This window comes from Patiria miniata, unplaced genomic scaffold, assembly GCF_015706575.1.
Source record: "Patiria miniata isolate m_02_andy unplaced genomic scaffold, ASM1570657v1 HiC_scaffold_5, whole genome shotgun sequence".
NCBI lineage: Eukaryota > Metazoa > Echinodermata > Asteroidea > Valvatida > Asterinidae > Patiria > Patiria miniata.
Window position 1 is genome coordinate 8855096 of NW_024037072.1, and position 14999 is coordinate 8870094.

General features: G+C 40.0%; 1 protein-coding gene across 1 annotated transcript in view; it reads right to left on the bottom strand.

The window, feature by feature from the left end:
* Positions 1-219: 219 nt before the first annotated feature.
* The window catches only part of LOC119740529 (spondin-1-like), a 41503-nt gene continuing 26723 nt past the window's right edge, over positions 220-14999 (bottom strand). Inside the window, exons 4-12 of the mRNA XM_038215869.1 lie at positions 12990-13063; positions 12074-12217; positions 10452-10600; positions 9430-9678; positions 8695-8908; positions 7378-7677; positions 6563-6622; positions 4297-4470; positions 220-1799 (exon numbers count right to left, since the gene is read on the bottom strand). Coding sequence (XP_038071797.1) covers positions 1627-1799; positions 4297-4470; positions 6563-6622; positions 7378-7677; positions 8695-8908; positions 9430-9678; positions 10452-10600; positions 12074-12217; positions 12990-13063 — 1537 coding nt within the window. The 3' untranslated portion in view covers positions 220-1626. The remainder of the gene's footprint in view (positions 1800-4296; positions 4471-6562; positions 6623-7377; positions 7678-8694; positions 8909-9429; positions 9679-10451; positions 10601-12073; positions 12218-12989; positions 13064-14999) is intronic.

Below are 14999 nucleotides of genomic sequence, written 5' to 3' on the forward strand. Positions count from 1 at the left end.
AGGGGCCATGCCCCCCCCCCCCCAAACCAACCCATTTTTTTTTTAAAGTGACGTCGCAATAAAGGCAGGCACTGCTTACACCACCATCTTTTCCTCCCAAAAAATTAGTCAAAGTGGTCAGAAATTGCCTCAGATCGCACCACAGAGCATCTAGAATCCCCAAAATGTTGGAGGCCTTTGAGCGTAAATTTTTGGACCCACTTTTTGGGGGGACCAACATTTTTGGGTCCCCCCCAAAAATTGTGTTCTGGATCCACCCTTGTCTCTGTGCCACTATTGAGAAGGTACTTGTGCATGGACACCATAGGCCCTTCTAATTTTCTCCCAAAATTTTCAATTATTATTATCTCTGGTGAACTACAAAACAGTTTTTTCTTTCTTATAATGTAACATAATGATCAAAGGCAGCTGACAGTTTATTTACATTTCACAACTGAATGTTCTCGGCAGGACATAATGATACGTATCTGATAAAAATCACAAACCCAACTCGTCGGAAGAAAACAATCTTGTTGGCAAGAGAAATGGCCGAGGAAAAAAAATACATAGTCTTCAAAATGTTTGATGACTCTAAAAGAGAAACTGTATAACTTCCTCCAACAAAACCATGAAGATGTTTAAAATTAGGTTTTTGTACCTATCAATTAGTAGCAGTGCAGCTTCGAGTTGAAGAACAAGTGAAAAAAAATCAATGTTTCTGTTAAATTTTCCAAAATTCCAAAAAAACTGCAGGGTCTGAAACTGCTCGGCCAAACCCCTACTTTACACAAGGCATCAAAAATACTCTGCGATTTGTGTGTTTTTCTTTTGATCCTTGATTCTGAATGGAGCCAGACATAACAATCATTTTAATTTATAAAAAAACATCCTACTTGTTTATCCAAACATTTGGAGCATGATCAACTAATATCAATCAAACACTGTAATAGCAAGTTTTATAAGTCCAATAATAAGTGTAATATCCACACATCTCAAAAACAGTAACTAAAAAATACTGTATCCAGACAGTCATTCACACTTATCAAATGCTGTAAAAAAAGAAAGAAAAAGAAAAGAAAAGCGACACAAGAAACTAAATATGTACAGTGAAAAAGGAAATACCATCGCGTGGCACGAGTCAAGCACACTAGGGCTGTGCGGAACATGAATTACTCAAATATTCAATCATCAATCAAATGTCTGAATATTCAAATATTCAAAAAAAATGTGAGTGGTCTCGAGAAGATGATGAAAAATGTCCACGATGTCCTATAAAAAGCACATGATTTCAGAGCTTCCATGACAAAAATTAGCTCAAAATTTCTTCTGTAAATTATCAGCCATTCTGCTGTGTCTTCTCAAGGTTTGAAAGCGCAGGCATACATAAATCCCCACTGGCAGCCAGTTTAGGCTGGCGGTGTAAAACTTGATCAGTGCATTCTGAATATTTGAATATTCAATCAAGTCCCAATTAGAATATTTGAATATTCGATCAAGTCCAAGTTAGAATAATTGAATACTCAATTATTCAAACATGCACAGCCCTAAAGCACACTGTGAGCTATGTCGATTAAGTTTTTCTGTCCATCAAGAAAAGCGCTGGAAGCGTTTTATCTCCGTTCTGCCTACGGATGTCATGCCAGGACCCTAGCATTCGATGGGTGTTCCGCAGACTCTTTCCTCTCTCCTGGGCCCGCATGGCTGGCCGCTCCCCCGCGCCTTCTTCTTGATCTTTCTCATTCGGATCTGGGTGCCGTCGTTGCCGCAGGTGACGCTGCACGGTGTCCACTCGCCCCAATCGGACATCATGCAGTCGCGAGCTGACACAAACCAAACAAAATAATCAGAATACTAAAAATCCTCAACAGGAGTGAGATTGCAAGAAGATCAAAATGTCACAAAATAATTGGCATGGCTCTGAATGTCACCAAAGGCCCCAGCCCCAGAGCAACGTAGGGTCTGTGGTATATGTTTGTATCTATGCCTTAGAGCAGCCCTTAAAATATTCATTTCTTATGCCTTCTATCAAATTTTGTAGGTAAAAACACCTTTACGGTAAAACCTCTGGAATTGCACGTTTCAAAATGGAGTCTTTAAAAATCCTTCAGGACAAAAATCCCCAAAGCAGGAAAAAATACTGATAAATCTCACCCTTCTTTGAAAATGATTCTGCCATGACTAAGACCTTGTACACTACATGCTGTAACTTTCAACCTGTTACAGACCCTATGCATGAACATAATATGGCCCATGGGTTGGGGGGGGGCCAACATATTTTTGCTTGGCACATAAATTTGTTTCACAGCTTCAAGAAACCCACTCTAGGTCCGTACCTGTTGTTTGCACTGTCTTTTAGTTACAAAACTCAAAAACATGGCTAAAATGCCCAATATGTACTACAGGGTGGTCCAATTTTTTTGCTCCACTTTTTCAAAGGCAGATTTCTCAAAAGTAAAGGGACATGTTAAAATTCTTTCAAGATATTCCTAAAATACAAGATCTTGGTGGTATATGGTGAAAACGGCGTTGAATATGGTGAAAACGGCGTTAAATATAAAGCTCAAAGTAAGAAATAGCGGGCATTTACAGACAAATGGTCCAAAACAAGTTTGTCCACATCTATGGCAGTCATGTAGACCTAATTACAATTATTGCGGTTCTTTGTGCGTGCAGTGCTATTGTGTTGACCATATCTCATAGACTTGTGCGTGGACAAACTGGTGTATGACCATCTTTCTTTAAACCATCACCATTTCTTAATTTAGGCTTTATTTTCAGCGCTGTTTCCACCATATACCATGACGATACTGTGGTTTAGGAATATCTTGAAACAATGTTAACATGTCTCCCCAATTCCAAGAAATCTGCGTCTAAAAAAGGGTAAAGATTTTTTTTTTTGACTTCCCTGTATAATGTCCGAGTTTAAGTAACCCTTATAATTCTCAAAATTAATGTGAAGCTCAGTCATTCCATCTTCCTTTACAAAAGAAACCAATTTTATAACAGTTCACCTTTAAATCACAACCAAGGACAAAAAACCAAGGTTCAAAGAAAACAAAAATGACAACCGTTCAATTAAGATCTGTCAATTATTAGCCACTAAACAATGATGGTTTTCAGGGGGAAAAAAAGCTAAAATCCCTATGGCAACCTACACGGTCGTGAAGAATTTCACAATGAATTACGTCGCCCAAGGCAAGCACAGGTGAAACACTCACTACAGCAATTTGGAGTCACTTAAAGTGCTGGCCAAATCATAAACTGATGTCTTCATATGTCAGGATGAATACTCCATTACTTTATGAAGTGATTACTTGCATGTCCCCGTTAGCAAGTTCAACAGAAATTTTGGACACCGGGACGAAAACAAGCTAACACCCACGATATACTAGCTGATAATGCATCAATGTGTGTGTGTGATGAAATTAACGTATGTTTCTCAATCCCTGCTGCCTGTAGATGTACAATATCACTTTCTTTAATTAATGACTCCGTTTTAACTTTACGGTTTAAGGTACAATGTTCATGAACTTGAATTTGGTTAATTTCTCTAGGTGATTGTCAATTTTTTTTTTAAATATTCGTGATGTTTCTTTTCTTAACCAAAGTCCCACAATGACAGCCAGCATGGTTACATTTAATAAAATATAAAAAAATATATTGAACCCGTAAACAATTAAAAACAATTAAGCACACACAATGGATTCAGAATGGCTATTCGAAGGGAGGGTTCAAAAGGGATTCTTTTAAAATCCGGAAATCAAGGAAAAACCGGACAAAAAATCCTGAAAATAAGGAAAAATTGTGAGAAATCTCTGAAGTGACAGTCAATCAGTGAGTCAGTCAATCAGTCAGGTGGTCAGTCAGCTAGTCACTGAGGTACCTTAGGCCTTTTCACAGTAGACAAATCTTGGTGTTGACGCGGGGTTGACGCAGGGTTGAAAACATGCAATGTTTCACACATGAACATTTTTTAACCCTGAGGTTGATTTCGCCCTAGGTTGAACTCAACCCTGCTCCAGACCAGGTTTAAGATTTTCAACCTGGGGTTGAAACCCTCGCCAGGGTTCAACACAGTACTTACTGAGTGAAATCAGCTTGGTTTGCACACAACAAGTGTGAAACGATGCAGTGTTGAACGCGGGGTTGAAAAATAAAAAAGTAAACCCTGGGGGCACTGGGTTCACCCAGGATCGAGTTCAACGCGGGTTGAGGGGTTCTAGTGTGAAAAGGTCTAAACAGGACTTTAGGCTGGCACCTCTGGGTCCATTAAAAAAAAGGGATCAACGCTTTAAGACAAATTCATATTTGACTTACGACAAGGCCCAGTGCTGCAGTTCTTCTTTTCCTTCTGCTTGCCGCACGCCTGGCCACCGTGGCGTGCCTTCTGTTTTACCATGCGCTGTCGTCTCATGGTCCCCTTGCCGCAGGATCGCGAGCACTCGGTCCAGTCACTCCATGGCGACATCATGCAGTCAATGGGCTGGCGACCTGACAAACAAACAGACTTATCGATTGAACTACATTTGAAATAGTTTATTGGGTGGGGGGGGGGGGGGGGGTGAGAGGAGCAACAGGGGACCATGGCCTCAGCCCCTAACCAAGTGCTATTACTTTTTTGGTAGTTACATGCAAAGAATTAAGCACTTGTACAAGTAACAAAATTTGTACTTGATTGGAAGAAAAAAAAAATTGGCAAGTCAGCCCTCATAAGTTTACATCAACGCCGGATATGGGCTCCGTTTACAAGTATCCCCTCAACGGCAAGGAGGGAGAGTTGGGGGAGACCACCAGAGAGACGGGAGGAGACATTCGAACGCCGATGACGCCTGACGCTCACGCAAAGATGCTAGGGCTTAGTGCACATTCACAATAAAAATAAGTTGTGCGTGCTTTGCACTTTACATGCTTGAACCAGTATGCACATATGGTTTGTTCCATCCACGGGCGCTCAAAAGTGGTAAAAAAGCACCCTCTCTTTTGTGCGCACGGAGCCGCCCAAACAGTTCCAACAATAATCAAGTCAACAAAGGGCAAAATGCTGCAAATCACTCAGAATAACAATTATTAAAAAGTCAATAAGTTATGTAATGTAAAGCCATCTTAAATCGACATTTCAAAAAAAATAAAAATAATAACAAGCGGTCCACGGACCGCATATGTCGCCTTTTTCCGCGGTTAATCCCTAGATGTTTTGTGTTTTTACAAAAAGTCAAATTTTGTTCCTTTTTAAACAACGACCTCATATGACCCCCACATGACCTTTGACCTCAGTAATCTGATGAGGAATTGTGTGTTCCCACCAAAAGGTCAGTATATCCAAGTTTCATCAAAATCCGTGAAAGTATGTAGAAGTTATACATTTTTTTTTAACATACAGACGACGGTCATACGGAGATACGGACATGCAGAATTTAGGACTGGTAAGTGTCTCCCAAAACCATTCGCTTGGGCGACAAAATAATAGCAATGTGATAACAGAAAGTTGATATCCCCCATATGCTACAGTAAAAGCTGTTACCGTGGATACTAAACCTGAATCAAGGTGATTTAAATATCACTCTAAGGATTTACTACCGGGAGAGGAAATCGTTGAATAGTGGATGACTGATGAAAGGACTGTGATCAGATGATAATGCAACAGAGACTGTCTGATGCAAGGAACAGGCAATAAAGAGGGACAAACCAGAAATGCAAGCCAACAACCTCGGCCGTAAATGCTTCTTGTGGACAAAACACATGACCTGAAACCCAGACGTCATGAAACCCAGACAAAGTAACACAAAATGTTTTCACATAAAGGGTGGTCATTTCAGGGTAGACCTAAACGTTTTTTGTTTTTTTTTCCTGAATTAGCAACTATGAATTTACCATCTCCCCCCCCCCCCCCAAATGAATATAATCCATCAAGCTGTACTGTGGATTTACTGTTAAAAAAAGTGTATCGAAATTTATACAAAATAAATTTTAATATATAGCGTACGTATCTGTCAACAATTAGGTACTCAAGGCGCTGGAAATTATGTCAATTATTCAAGACAGGTATATGAGGTTTATGAGAAATATGAGACCCATTGTTTAGCACCTTTATAGGGGTTTACAAGGTGCTGCGGGGCATATTGCAGCCACTGCCAGAAACACCGGGGCAAACCCCTTCTCTTAGCAATAAGTGTTACTCGGTTCTTTAACGTGCATTACACAACACACGGGACCTACGGCTTGACGTCCTATCCGAAGGATGGAGCATAGCTATGAAAACATTTGTACATCATTATAAAGCTGGGAACCTTGGGAAATTGAAATGCTAAAACCTAAAAAGCAAAACTTGTTTCAGTTTTAAAGACTTGTTTTCATAAAAAAAGAAGATTTTTTGGATGCAAATAATTGAGTAAGGGAAATTTCTCTTTTGTTCCCTTGGGGTAGAGTGGAATACACGTAAATGACGAAATATGAGAACATGTGAAGGCAAAGGAAAAAAATTAAGAAAATTAGTTGGAAGAATGATCATGTTGAAATTAAACAGTTGCAAGGTATTTGTCAAAATGGAATATTTTAACAATTGAAAGCCGGAGTTGATACTTACCGCCTGTTTTGGCATGTTTGGGTGGCATTGTCACAGGAATATCCTCTCCTTCATTAGGCACTGTAGACAATAAATATTACAAATCACCTGTTGCAGTATCATACATAGATATATATACATACATGTACATATGCACAAAAGTTGTATTTGGAAACAAAGTTCTGCACCAAAGGTTTTAAACCAGGTTATTAAAGCAAAAAAATCTTATCTCACATCATAGATAATCAACTATGCAGACTCAAAAACCTATTCAGAGAATTTTGTTCTCGGGAATTTCTGGCATGATGGAAATGAGATGGAACTGGGCACAGGCCGAATTGGAGAAAAATAGAAAAATAGAAAAAAAATGATTGGGCTGATTTTTTTTTCAATTTTGCAGATTTATTGATATTTGTAATCTTTGATATGTCTACTACCCATCCTTTACAGATATAGTATAAAACTAAGTAAAAGTACTTCTTTAGGAAAAACAATTGGACTCTTCCATTTTCAAGGCTACAAAAGTCAAAACTTTGAAGGCCTTTTTCTCAGTATTTCACTTTTTTGACATGTCGATAAACGCAAACTTTAAACAGCCATAACTTGTCAACGAAATGTCCAATTGAAGTGCAACAAACAGTATTGTAAGGAGAATTTTATTCTCTTTCATAATACCCGTAAACCCTCATTTCGACCTCTGCCAAGTTCTGTCTTATTTTGCAAAAAATCCTCACATACTTGAACTTTTGGTTCCATTCAGGCATTTTTTTTTTTAGAGGAATCCAACCTGAATCTAACAGATCCAACACCCAGTGTATCCCAATGGGGGTACTTACTGACTTTGGGAGGCATGGTGATATCCCCCTCGGGTACTGGTTTCTTCATCATTGGGGTCGTCACGTTGCTCAGCTCACCTCCTTTGTTCATCATACCCGGTTTGGGAGGCATTATCTCCCCATCGGGGGATGGAATCATACCCTCCTTGGGTGGCATCATACCCTCTTTGGGAGGCATCATTGTACCCGCTTTAGGGGGCATCATACCCTCTTTAGGAGGCATCATCGTACCCGCTTTAGGGGGCATCATACCCTCTTTTGGTGGCATCATACCCTCTTTGGGTGGCATTCCACCCCCACCTATAGAAACATTACAATTGAAAAAAAAAATCCCAGCTATTTACTATTGCAAGGGTATGAAACAGAAAAGCATTGAAAACACAAATTTTTGCGTAGATTTGGAGTACAAAACAACTGTAACTGGGAGAAAATAATGAACTCGATCTGCATTAAATAAAACACAAAAATTTACGGCCCTATGAAATTAAGTCTTCAGCTATTTATTAAGGACAGGCTTTCAATGTTAAGCATATAGCACAATTTGCAGACATCTCCATCCAGATATTATGATGAAAATTTTAGGAAAAAACCTAGGAAAAATGAAGTACATTTTTTTATCTGTCATTTTTTTTCCTTGGAGATTGCCAAGAAAAAGTTGGCAGTAAATTGCCTTACATGAAATTTGTTCTACCCGTGCACTTCAACATATTCAATTTTTTACTCCTGTAAGGAATATGCATGTTTTAATTTAACAGAAATATCTACTTTTTCAAATGAACATTTTCAACCCTCTGAAAATACGTTTTTATTTGGGTTGCTTTTGCGCAAAATAATATGCCTGAATTATTGTCAGCCTTGATATTTCAAAATTTGTAAAGTAAATATTTTCGTAACTAAATGTGACCTGTTCTGTCAAAAGCAGACGCTTCTGGGCAGAGGTTGAAATTGAAATAGTGCCCAAAAAACGCTGTGGGGGTGATTTTTGTGATGTTAGTGGTCATTTTCTCTGTTTTCTACTTTTCGACACAATGAACTTCAAAATAGCATAACTCTGCCCAGGAATTTACAGGTTTCAAAAATTAAACCACCTATTAAAAGGAAAATGTACATATTTTAACAATATGCAAAAATCTCATTTTCGACCTTATGCCCAGAAAAGTCTGATTTTGACAGAACAGGTGACAAATGTGGGTGGATTTTTTGCTCAATTTCTTTGAATTACTTTTTTATTTAAAAAACAACATATACATTTTTTTGGGTGAAACTCATAAAATGGGGAGAACAACTTTACAAAGATCAAAGTGACCTAGTGCTTACCAGTATGTGTCGCATCAGGACCCCCTACATCCACCTCACAGACCACCTCCCCAAGGTCATCATACAGGGTGTTGTCCGTCCTCTCAAAGACCAGGATGGCCATGGGCGGGATGGGCCGGCCCATGGGGTCATAGAAGGCACCCAGTGGGTTGGAGGGGAAGGAACTGGTGATGGGGTGGATAGGCTCGATGGGGACGGTCGGGGCGTTGTCCGACTGTGGTGGAAAGAGGACAGTAGAAAACTTGATGTATGCAATGAAACAGGAGTACTGTTTGTTACCTGCATTCCCTTTTATGGACTTGGCATTCTCCTGGCGCCAGGATTATTTTTGCCAACAGTTTTGATTTTCGCAAAAGGTAAAATTTTCCAGCCAACTTCTGACAAACAGCCAAATGCCACAAATACTGATTCGCAAGATTCATTTCAACAGTATTTGTATGATATTTCTTGCCGAAACCTCGTATGTTTCAATACTCTGGGGTGTGCACTGGAGCGTTAATTGTACAACAATAGGCCGCGAACGACAGCCAATTCAAGATCAAGACACGGTCCGCCTCCACAGACTTCACGGACTTTGTGGGTGTGTACAAAAGGCACGAGGGATTAACGTGTTTAGATGTCACCGGGAGGCGAGTCCAGGCAATCTTGACGTCTTAACCCGTCAGCCGTGCCCGTGTGTAAAAACAGCCAGTGCGCGTTATCGTGTCCCGTTGAGAAGGTACAGTCCATACCTACCCTGAACGTTATCCCACTGTCCGTGCCGGCATCCCACGGCAGCAGGTCAATCTCCAGCCTTTGTAGCCAATCGCAGTCGGCCGTGCACAGGTTGACGCGGGACACCCCGACGCACCAGTCCGGGCTGGGGCCGATCATGGACAGCGTGGAGACCAGGTTGTGGGTGCGATTGACACTGAGAACAGCCGACATGTTGCCGCGGGCCGGCCACAGGCCCCGACTGCGAATGACTGTCTTGATGTTTCTTGTCTGTTAAAAAAAAAAATCAACTGAATGACAAAGAGTGAAGAAAAATTACACTGCAAAACCTGATGTAAGAAGCTAGCCCTTGTGTCCTTTTCTTCTTATCATGTACTCCTTCAATGTCTAGGAAATATGGATTCCCTGTACAATGGGGAGGAAAAAACTTGTGGAGGAATTTCAGTGATACTACTGAAACATGACACAGTTCTTTGGTCATCACCTCATCAAATCTTTAATCCGCTGTCAAATTTATCTACACTTGGTGAATTCATTATTAACCAATGGAGTGTATACTTAACTTCTCTCTAAGACTTTAAAAAGAGGGAAAAAATACAAAACAAAGAAATGTGAATGCCAAGAATCGATCAAAACTCAAAATAATTTCAAGTAATATAGGAAAAAATAGTCATTTGTGACACAAATGAATTCTTTAAAGAAAAACATGGTTAAATGAGATGAGATAAACCATAACCTTTACTTAGTCTTCATGGTATGGCCATTATAACTGTCTGTGGGTACATCAAGCCATTTATCATCTCAAATGGGTGACCCTGGAGATGACAAGCCTATATCTTAGCTCAAAGTTTATTGCTTTAATTTCGTCAGAATAAGGCCATAAATTCCATACCCTGAGAGTTGTTGAACCATTAAGAATGAACTTTGCCACTGACTAATTGCCCACTGTGGACTTAAAGCAACAATTTGGGAAGGCAAAAATGTCAAGAGTGTATAGGGCTAGGGTTAATTTTTTTTTTACCCATGAATTAGACAAAAATTACCTGTGCTAATATTTCCCTCTCCAGTGTAGTTGGCGAACCCCATTCTGCGACTCTTTGCACACCCAGTGAGGCATAACCCCCGTATTTCCAAATGGTGTAGTCCTTTGTGTGGGATGCACCAATCAGATCAGACCAATGATCACCATGGCCTTCATTCAAGGGGGGAAATAAAGAGGATTAAGAATACTTGAGAATACTCAAATCACAGTTAAAAATACTACTACTACTAATAATGTAGGTATTTTTATAAAGCGCAATAATCCACCCTTAACCCCTAGTCACTGTTGAGCCTGAAACCGCTGAAGCACTCTATGGTTTGATTGATTATTCAGTAAATAAACGCAATCCCTACAGGTGCTAATGGTTTAATGGCGCTGAAGGCGCTACATCATTATTACCATGCTCATTGGGCCAGTGAAACATTCCAAAGACAATCTCAGCTCCCTGGGGAGTATACATCTATTGTGCATTTACGGGTAGTACAGGAACCCGGTACCCGATTGAAAAAAAAAAAAAAACACGGGTACCCGGGTACCCGTTAAAGAAACCAAACGCCAAACATGCCAAAATTCAAATCTCGGATAGTTGCTGTTGAGATTGTTTACAAAGGTCAGCACGATAATACTACCACATCGGCGCATCATTACAGCAAGATACAAGTGTGTACAGTGAGCTTTATAGCCTTACGGTGTAAACTGCAGCTTTCGCGAGCATCAGAAATGTGAAATATGTTTTGTTTTCCCATGTGGCCTGGTTTTCATTTTGAAAATTCCCCACAAATGACTTCAAAACCTTCATTGTCTGAAAACTTTCATTTTCTGAAAAGTAACCACATGTAAGTAATTTGTAAAGTTGCTTACGGGTACCCAATCCCATAATCTAGAACCGGTTCCTGACATTAACGGTCGGGTACCCAGGTACCTGGTTCCGATGCACAGCCCTAACAATCAATCACAGCTGCATTAAATACCCATTTACTCCTGGGTGGGGGGAAAGCAATGAGTGGCATACTTGTAGTGCCTTGCCCAAGGACACAGCACCACAACCCCAGGCTGGACTCGAACCCACACCCTGGAGAACTACCCGCAGACTACGAGTTCAATGAAATCTAGCAGGTTATGTGAATTGAGACACCCAGGCTATATGCTATGCAACAGAAACTGGTTGCTAGTTGTACATCTACAATACTAAAACCCTCACAACAAATGAATCAATGAAGGGCAAAAACCTAATTTTGATTTACATCACCCAAACGCAAATTCATCTTATGAAGAGTTTAATTGCAGTATCGGCTGCTACATGTACATCAGATTCGAACCAGCCAATCAATCCCGCAAGCACGGTGGTCGAGTGGTGAGACGTCTGCACTAAAAAGCAGGAGGTCATGGGTTCGAGTCCCACCCGAGTGATTTTTTCTAACTTTCACTCAGGAGGTAACACACTGAGTATACAGTGTTTATATGTCGGTGAAGGGTAAAAACCTAATATTGATTTATAACAAATGAATCATTTGACGCATTCTGTGAGAGGCTGATGTAAAACCTCATATCAGCCAACACTTCAGGACCAGTGATTTCTCACTGCTTTCCCGCAAACCGTGTTGCAAGTTGATAATACTGTACCTCCAGGGAAGTCCTTAGGGTGCGTTTCTTGGGACCAGAGTCCCCGCATTGTGACTGTGTACTTGGCCGTGTGGCAGGCACAGCACTCAATGTTAGCATCCTCATCAACAGTGTTGGTCTGCGGTGGCACCGATGCGGCAACATCTGAGTATGGCAAGTGTTTAAATAAGTGACAATGAAAACAAGTACAAAAAAAGGATGAAAACAGGACATTAAAATGAAGAGGCTTTGGGGTTCAAGAGCTACAACTCTATTTCCAGTAGAAAAACAAATTGTCCCTAATACATGGTTTACGCCAGAAAATTTTAGTCAGGATAACTTGGATTACAGATTTTTTTTTTCAAGATCCAAAGTTGGGAAAAAAATTTCAATGAGTGGGGGCACCCCATTCAGTACCCAGAATTTGGACACAGTACCAACTCACAAAGTGCTAAGACAAAAATATGTTATGGTAATTCTACTTTTTTTTGCAAGAAAGTTATCAAAACTTGTCTGGTAAAATTATCAGAAATTACCTTAACAATCCCCACCCAGTCAAACTCCAACACCAGGGTTTGTTGGAATCTTTTGGAGTGAGTACTGCACTGTTTGAGTGAGGAAGGGTCCTAGTAAATCACTCTAAGGGGGTTAGGGTTAATTTAGGTACAAATTAAGGCTTAAAACAAAGGAAATTCTAACAGGGACAACACAGTTTGCATTGCACATACAAGTATATGAAAAATCCTGCCATGTTTAATACTGTATCATTGCAAATAAAGAGCACAGAAACATCACAATTCATGTGTGAAAACATAGAAAAATACGAACACAGGGCAGGAGAATTCAAGTCTGAAGACTGAACAGTTTGCCGATTACAATATTTGGAACACAATATTTCCATTCACAATGACGCCCTGTTTGACTGCTAAACACATACCTTCTTCACAGAGCCAGAGGGTCAGGCCCCGTTCATCTTTGTACCATATCTGCTTCTTCTGAACGGCCGCAGCCCTGATAGAAAAATACAAACAAATCATCAGAGAATTCAAGTCAAGCAATCCTCAAGAAACAACAAGAACATCTGCACTACAACACGGCAGAATGCCACATGTTGTACAAGTGAAAAATCTGTCAAATAAGCCACAAAGGGGAACTGACTAGGAGCAATTGTAATAATTATAAGGTTGAACAAAGAAATTAACTGGAGCGGGGTTTGAACCTGCGACCTCCGGATTGCCGTTCCGGTGCTCTACCAACTCAGCTATCCAGCTATGTTGGCGGTTCCCCTACTTGTCAATGTATTAATTGTGCAAGGGTGCTAGTCAGAAACCATTAACCATAGCTACAATGTGCCATATAACCAGGGATCATGCCCAGTCACAAAACTAGCAACATTAACAATGCTGTGAAAATTTTTTACAAGATCTGGAGTGTATCAATAAGGAAAAAGGGGACCGAGTATGAATGTACATGTACATTTCGGTAAAAGGAGATGAAAAGAGAAGCACCAGGAGGGACCCTACATGTACATGTACATTTAAATGTAAAAAATGTGAGTGTACAAAGTTTGAGTATAGGAGTGGCAAAATTAACAGGCTCGGGGCATAGTACAAATATACACTTCCACTCTCCCTGGAAAATCAATCTGAAAAGACATCATACTTGATTGCACTCATCTATTCACAGATCTGGAGCATCGTTCCCAATTTTCTTACGCACACATGAAGTTGGTCACGTGTGTTCCATTAAAGTCATTAGCTAAATCAAGAGGGAAAACAGGTTGACAAATGAGGTTCGTTCCAAGCGGACTGAAAAGGCTGCAACTGTCACAGATGGTGTGATCTTTGAAGAAGAAAAAAATTGGTAAGCTGTGATGATGTCTGTGAATTACCACACACAAGTCACCAGCATTTCTAGACTTTTCTTTCTGGTTGGGGCATCCATTTTAAAAAACAGGAAGGGGCAAGAACGACAAGAGTGTCATATATTGTGCATCATGTAACGAATTTGTTTTTGAAAATGAATAAAAGTGCTGTTAACTGCTTTCTGACTGGATACAAATCAAGAAACTTAAGACGGCCTGACGTTGCGATCTTAACAATAATCTCCCTTTGAGGCAAATTTATTTTTGGAAATCCTTCCTCTTTTAGGGACAAAATCACATTTTGGAATGCGATGATGCAGTTCCCACAGAAGTCTTGAAATGAAATTCAATGATTTTTTCATGACTTTTCCAGGACAAAATGAGGGCTCTAATTTCCCTGGCCAATTCCTACGCTGTTTTGTCATCTTGGGAACCTATTGCTCTGGAGGCAAGGGGCACCACTCCCTTTTAGCCCTTCAGTTTGGCGCAGTACCACAAAAGCATCACAATTGTGCACTGAACGAGATATACATCATACATGTACAATTCAATTCAATTTATTTATTCTCATCATGTAAAAAAAGGTATACAAGGAAATATAAGTAAGATTTGAGGCTTTGCATGGTGGAGATACTAAATAATGAAAGGTTTTCGGAAACACCATGTGCGAATAATTTCTCAACTAAGAGAATGGTTCTGAAAAGAACCAGAGGTATAAACTCGACGTTTCGGTCAGTATGCTCTGACCGTCTCTCCTGAAGACGGTCAGAGCATACTGACCGGAACGTCAAGTTTATACCTCTGGTTCTTTTCAGAACCATTCTCTTAGTTGAGAAATTATTCGCACATGGTGTTTCCGAAAACCTTTCATTATTAAGGAAATATAACAAACTGGAATGCAAACTGGAAGACTGCCATAGCCAAATATTAAGCCAAACATCACAACAAAGGGGTTGTGCAGGATTCTATGACTTTTTTTCTTGAAATACTAACTTCCATGACTCCAATCCATGACTTTCCCATAACTTTCCATGATAGCTTTAAATTTCCAGGATTTGCAAGGGTTTTTTCACAACCATGGGA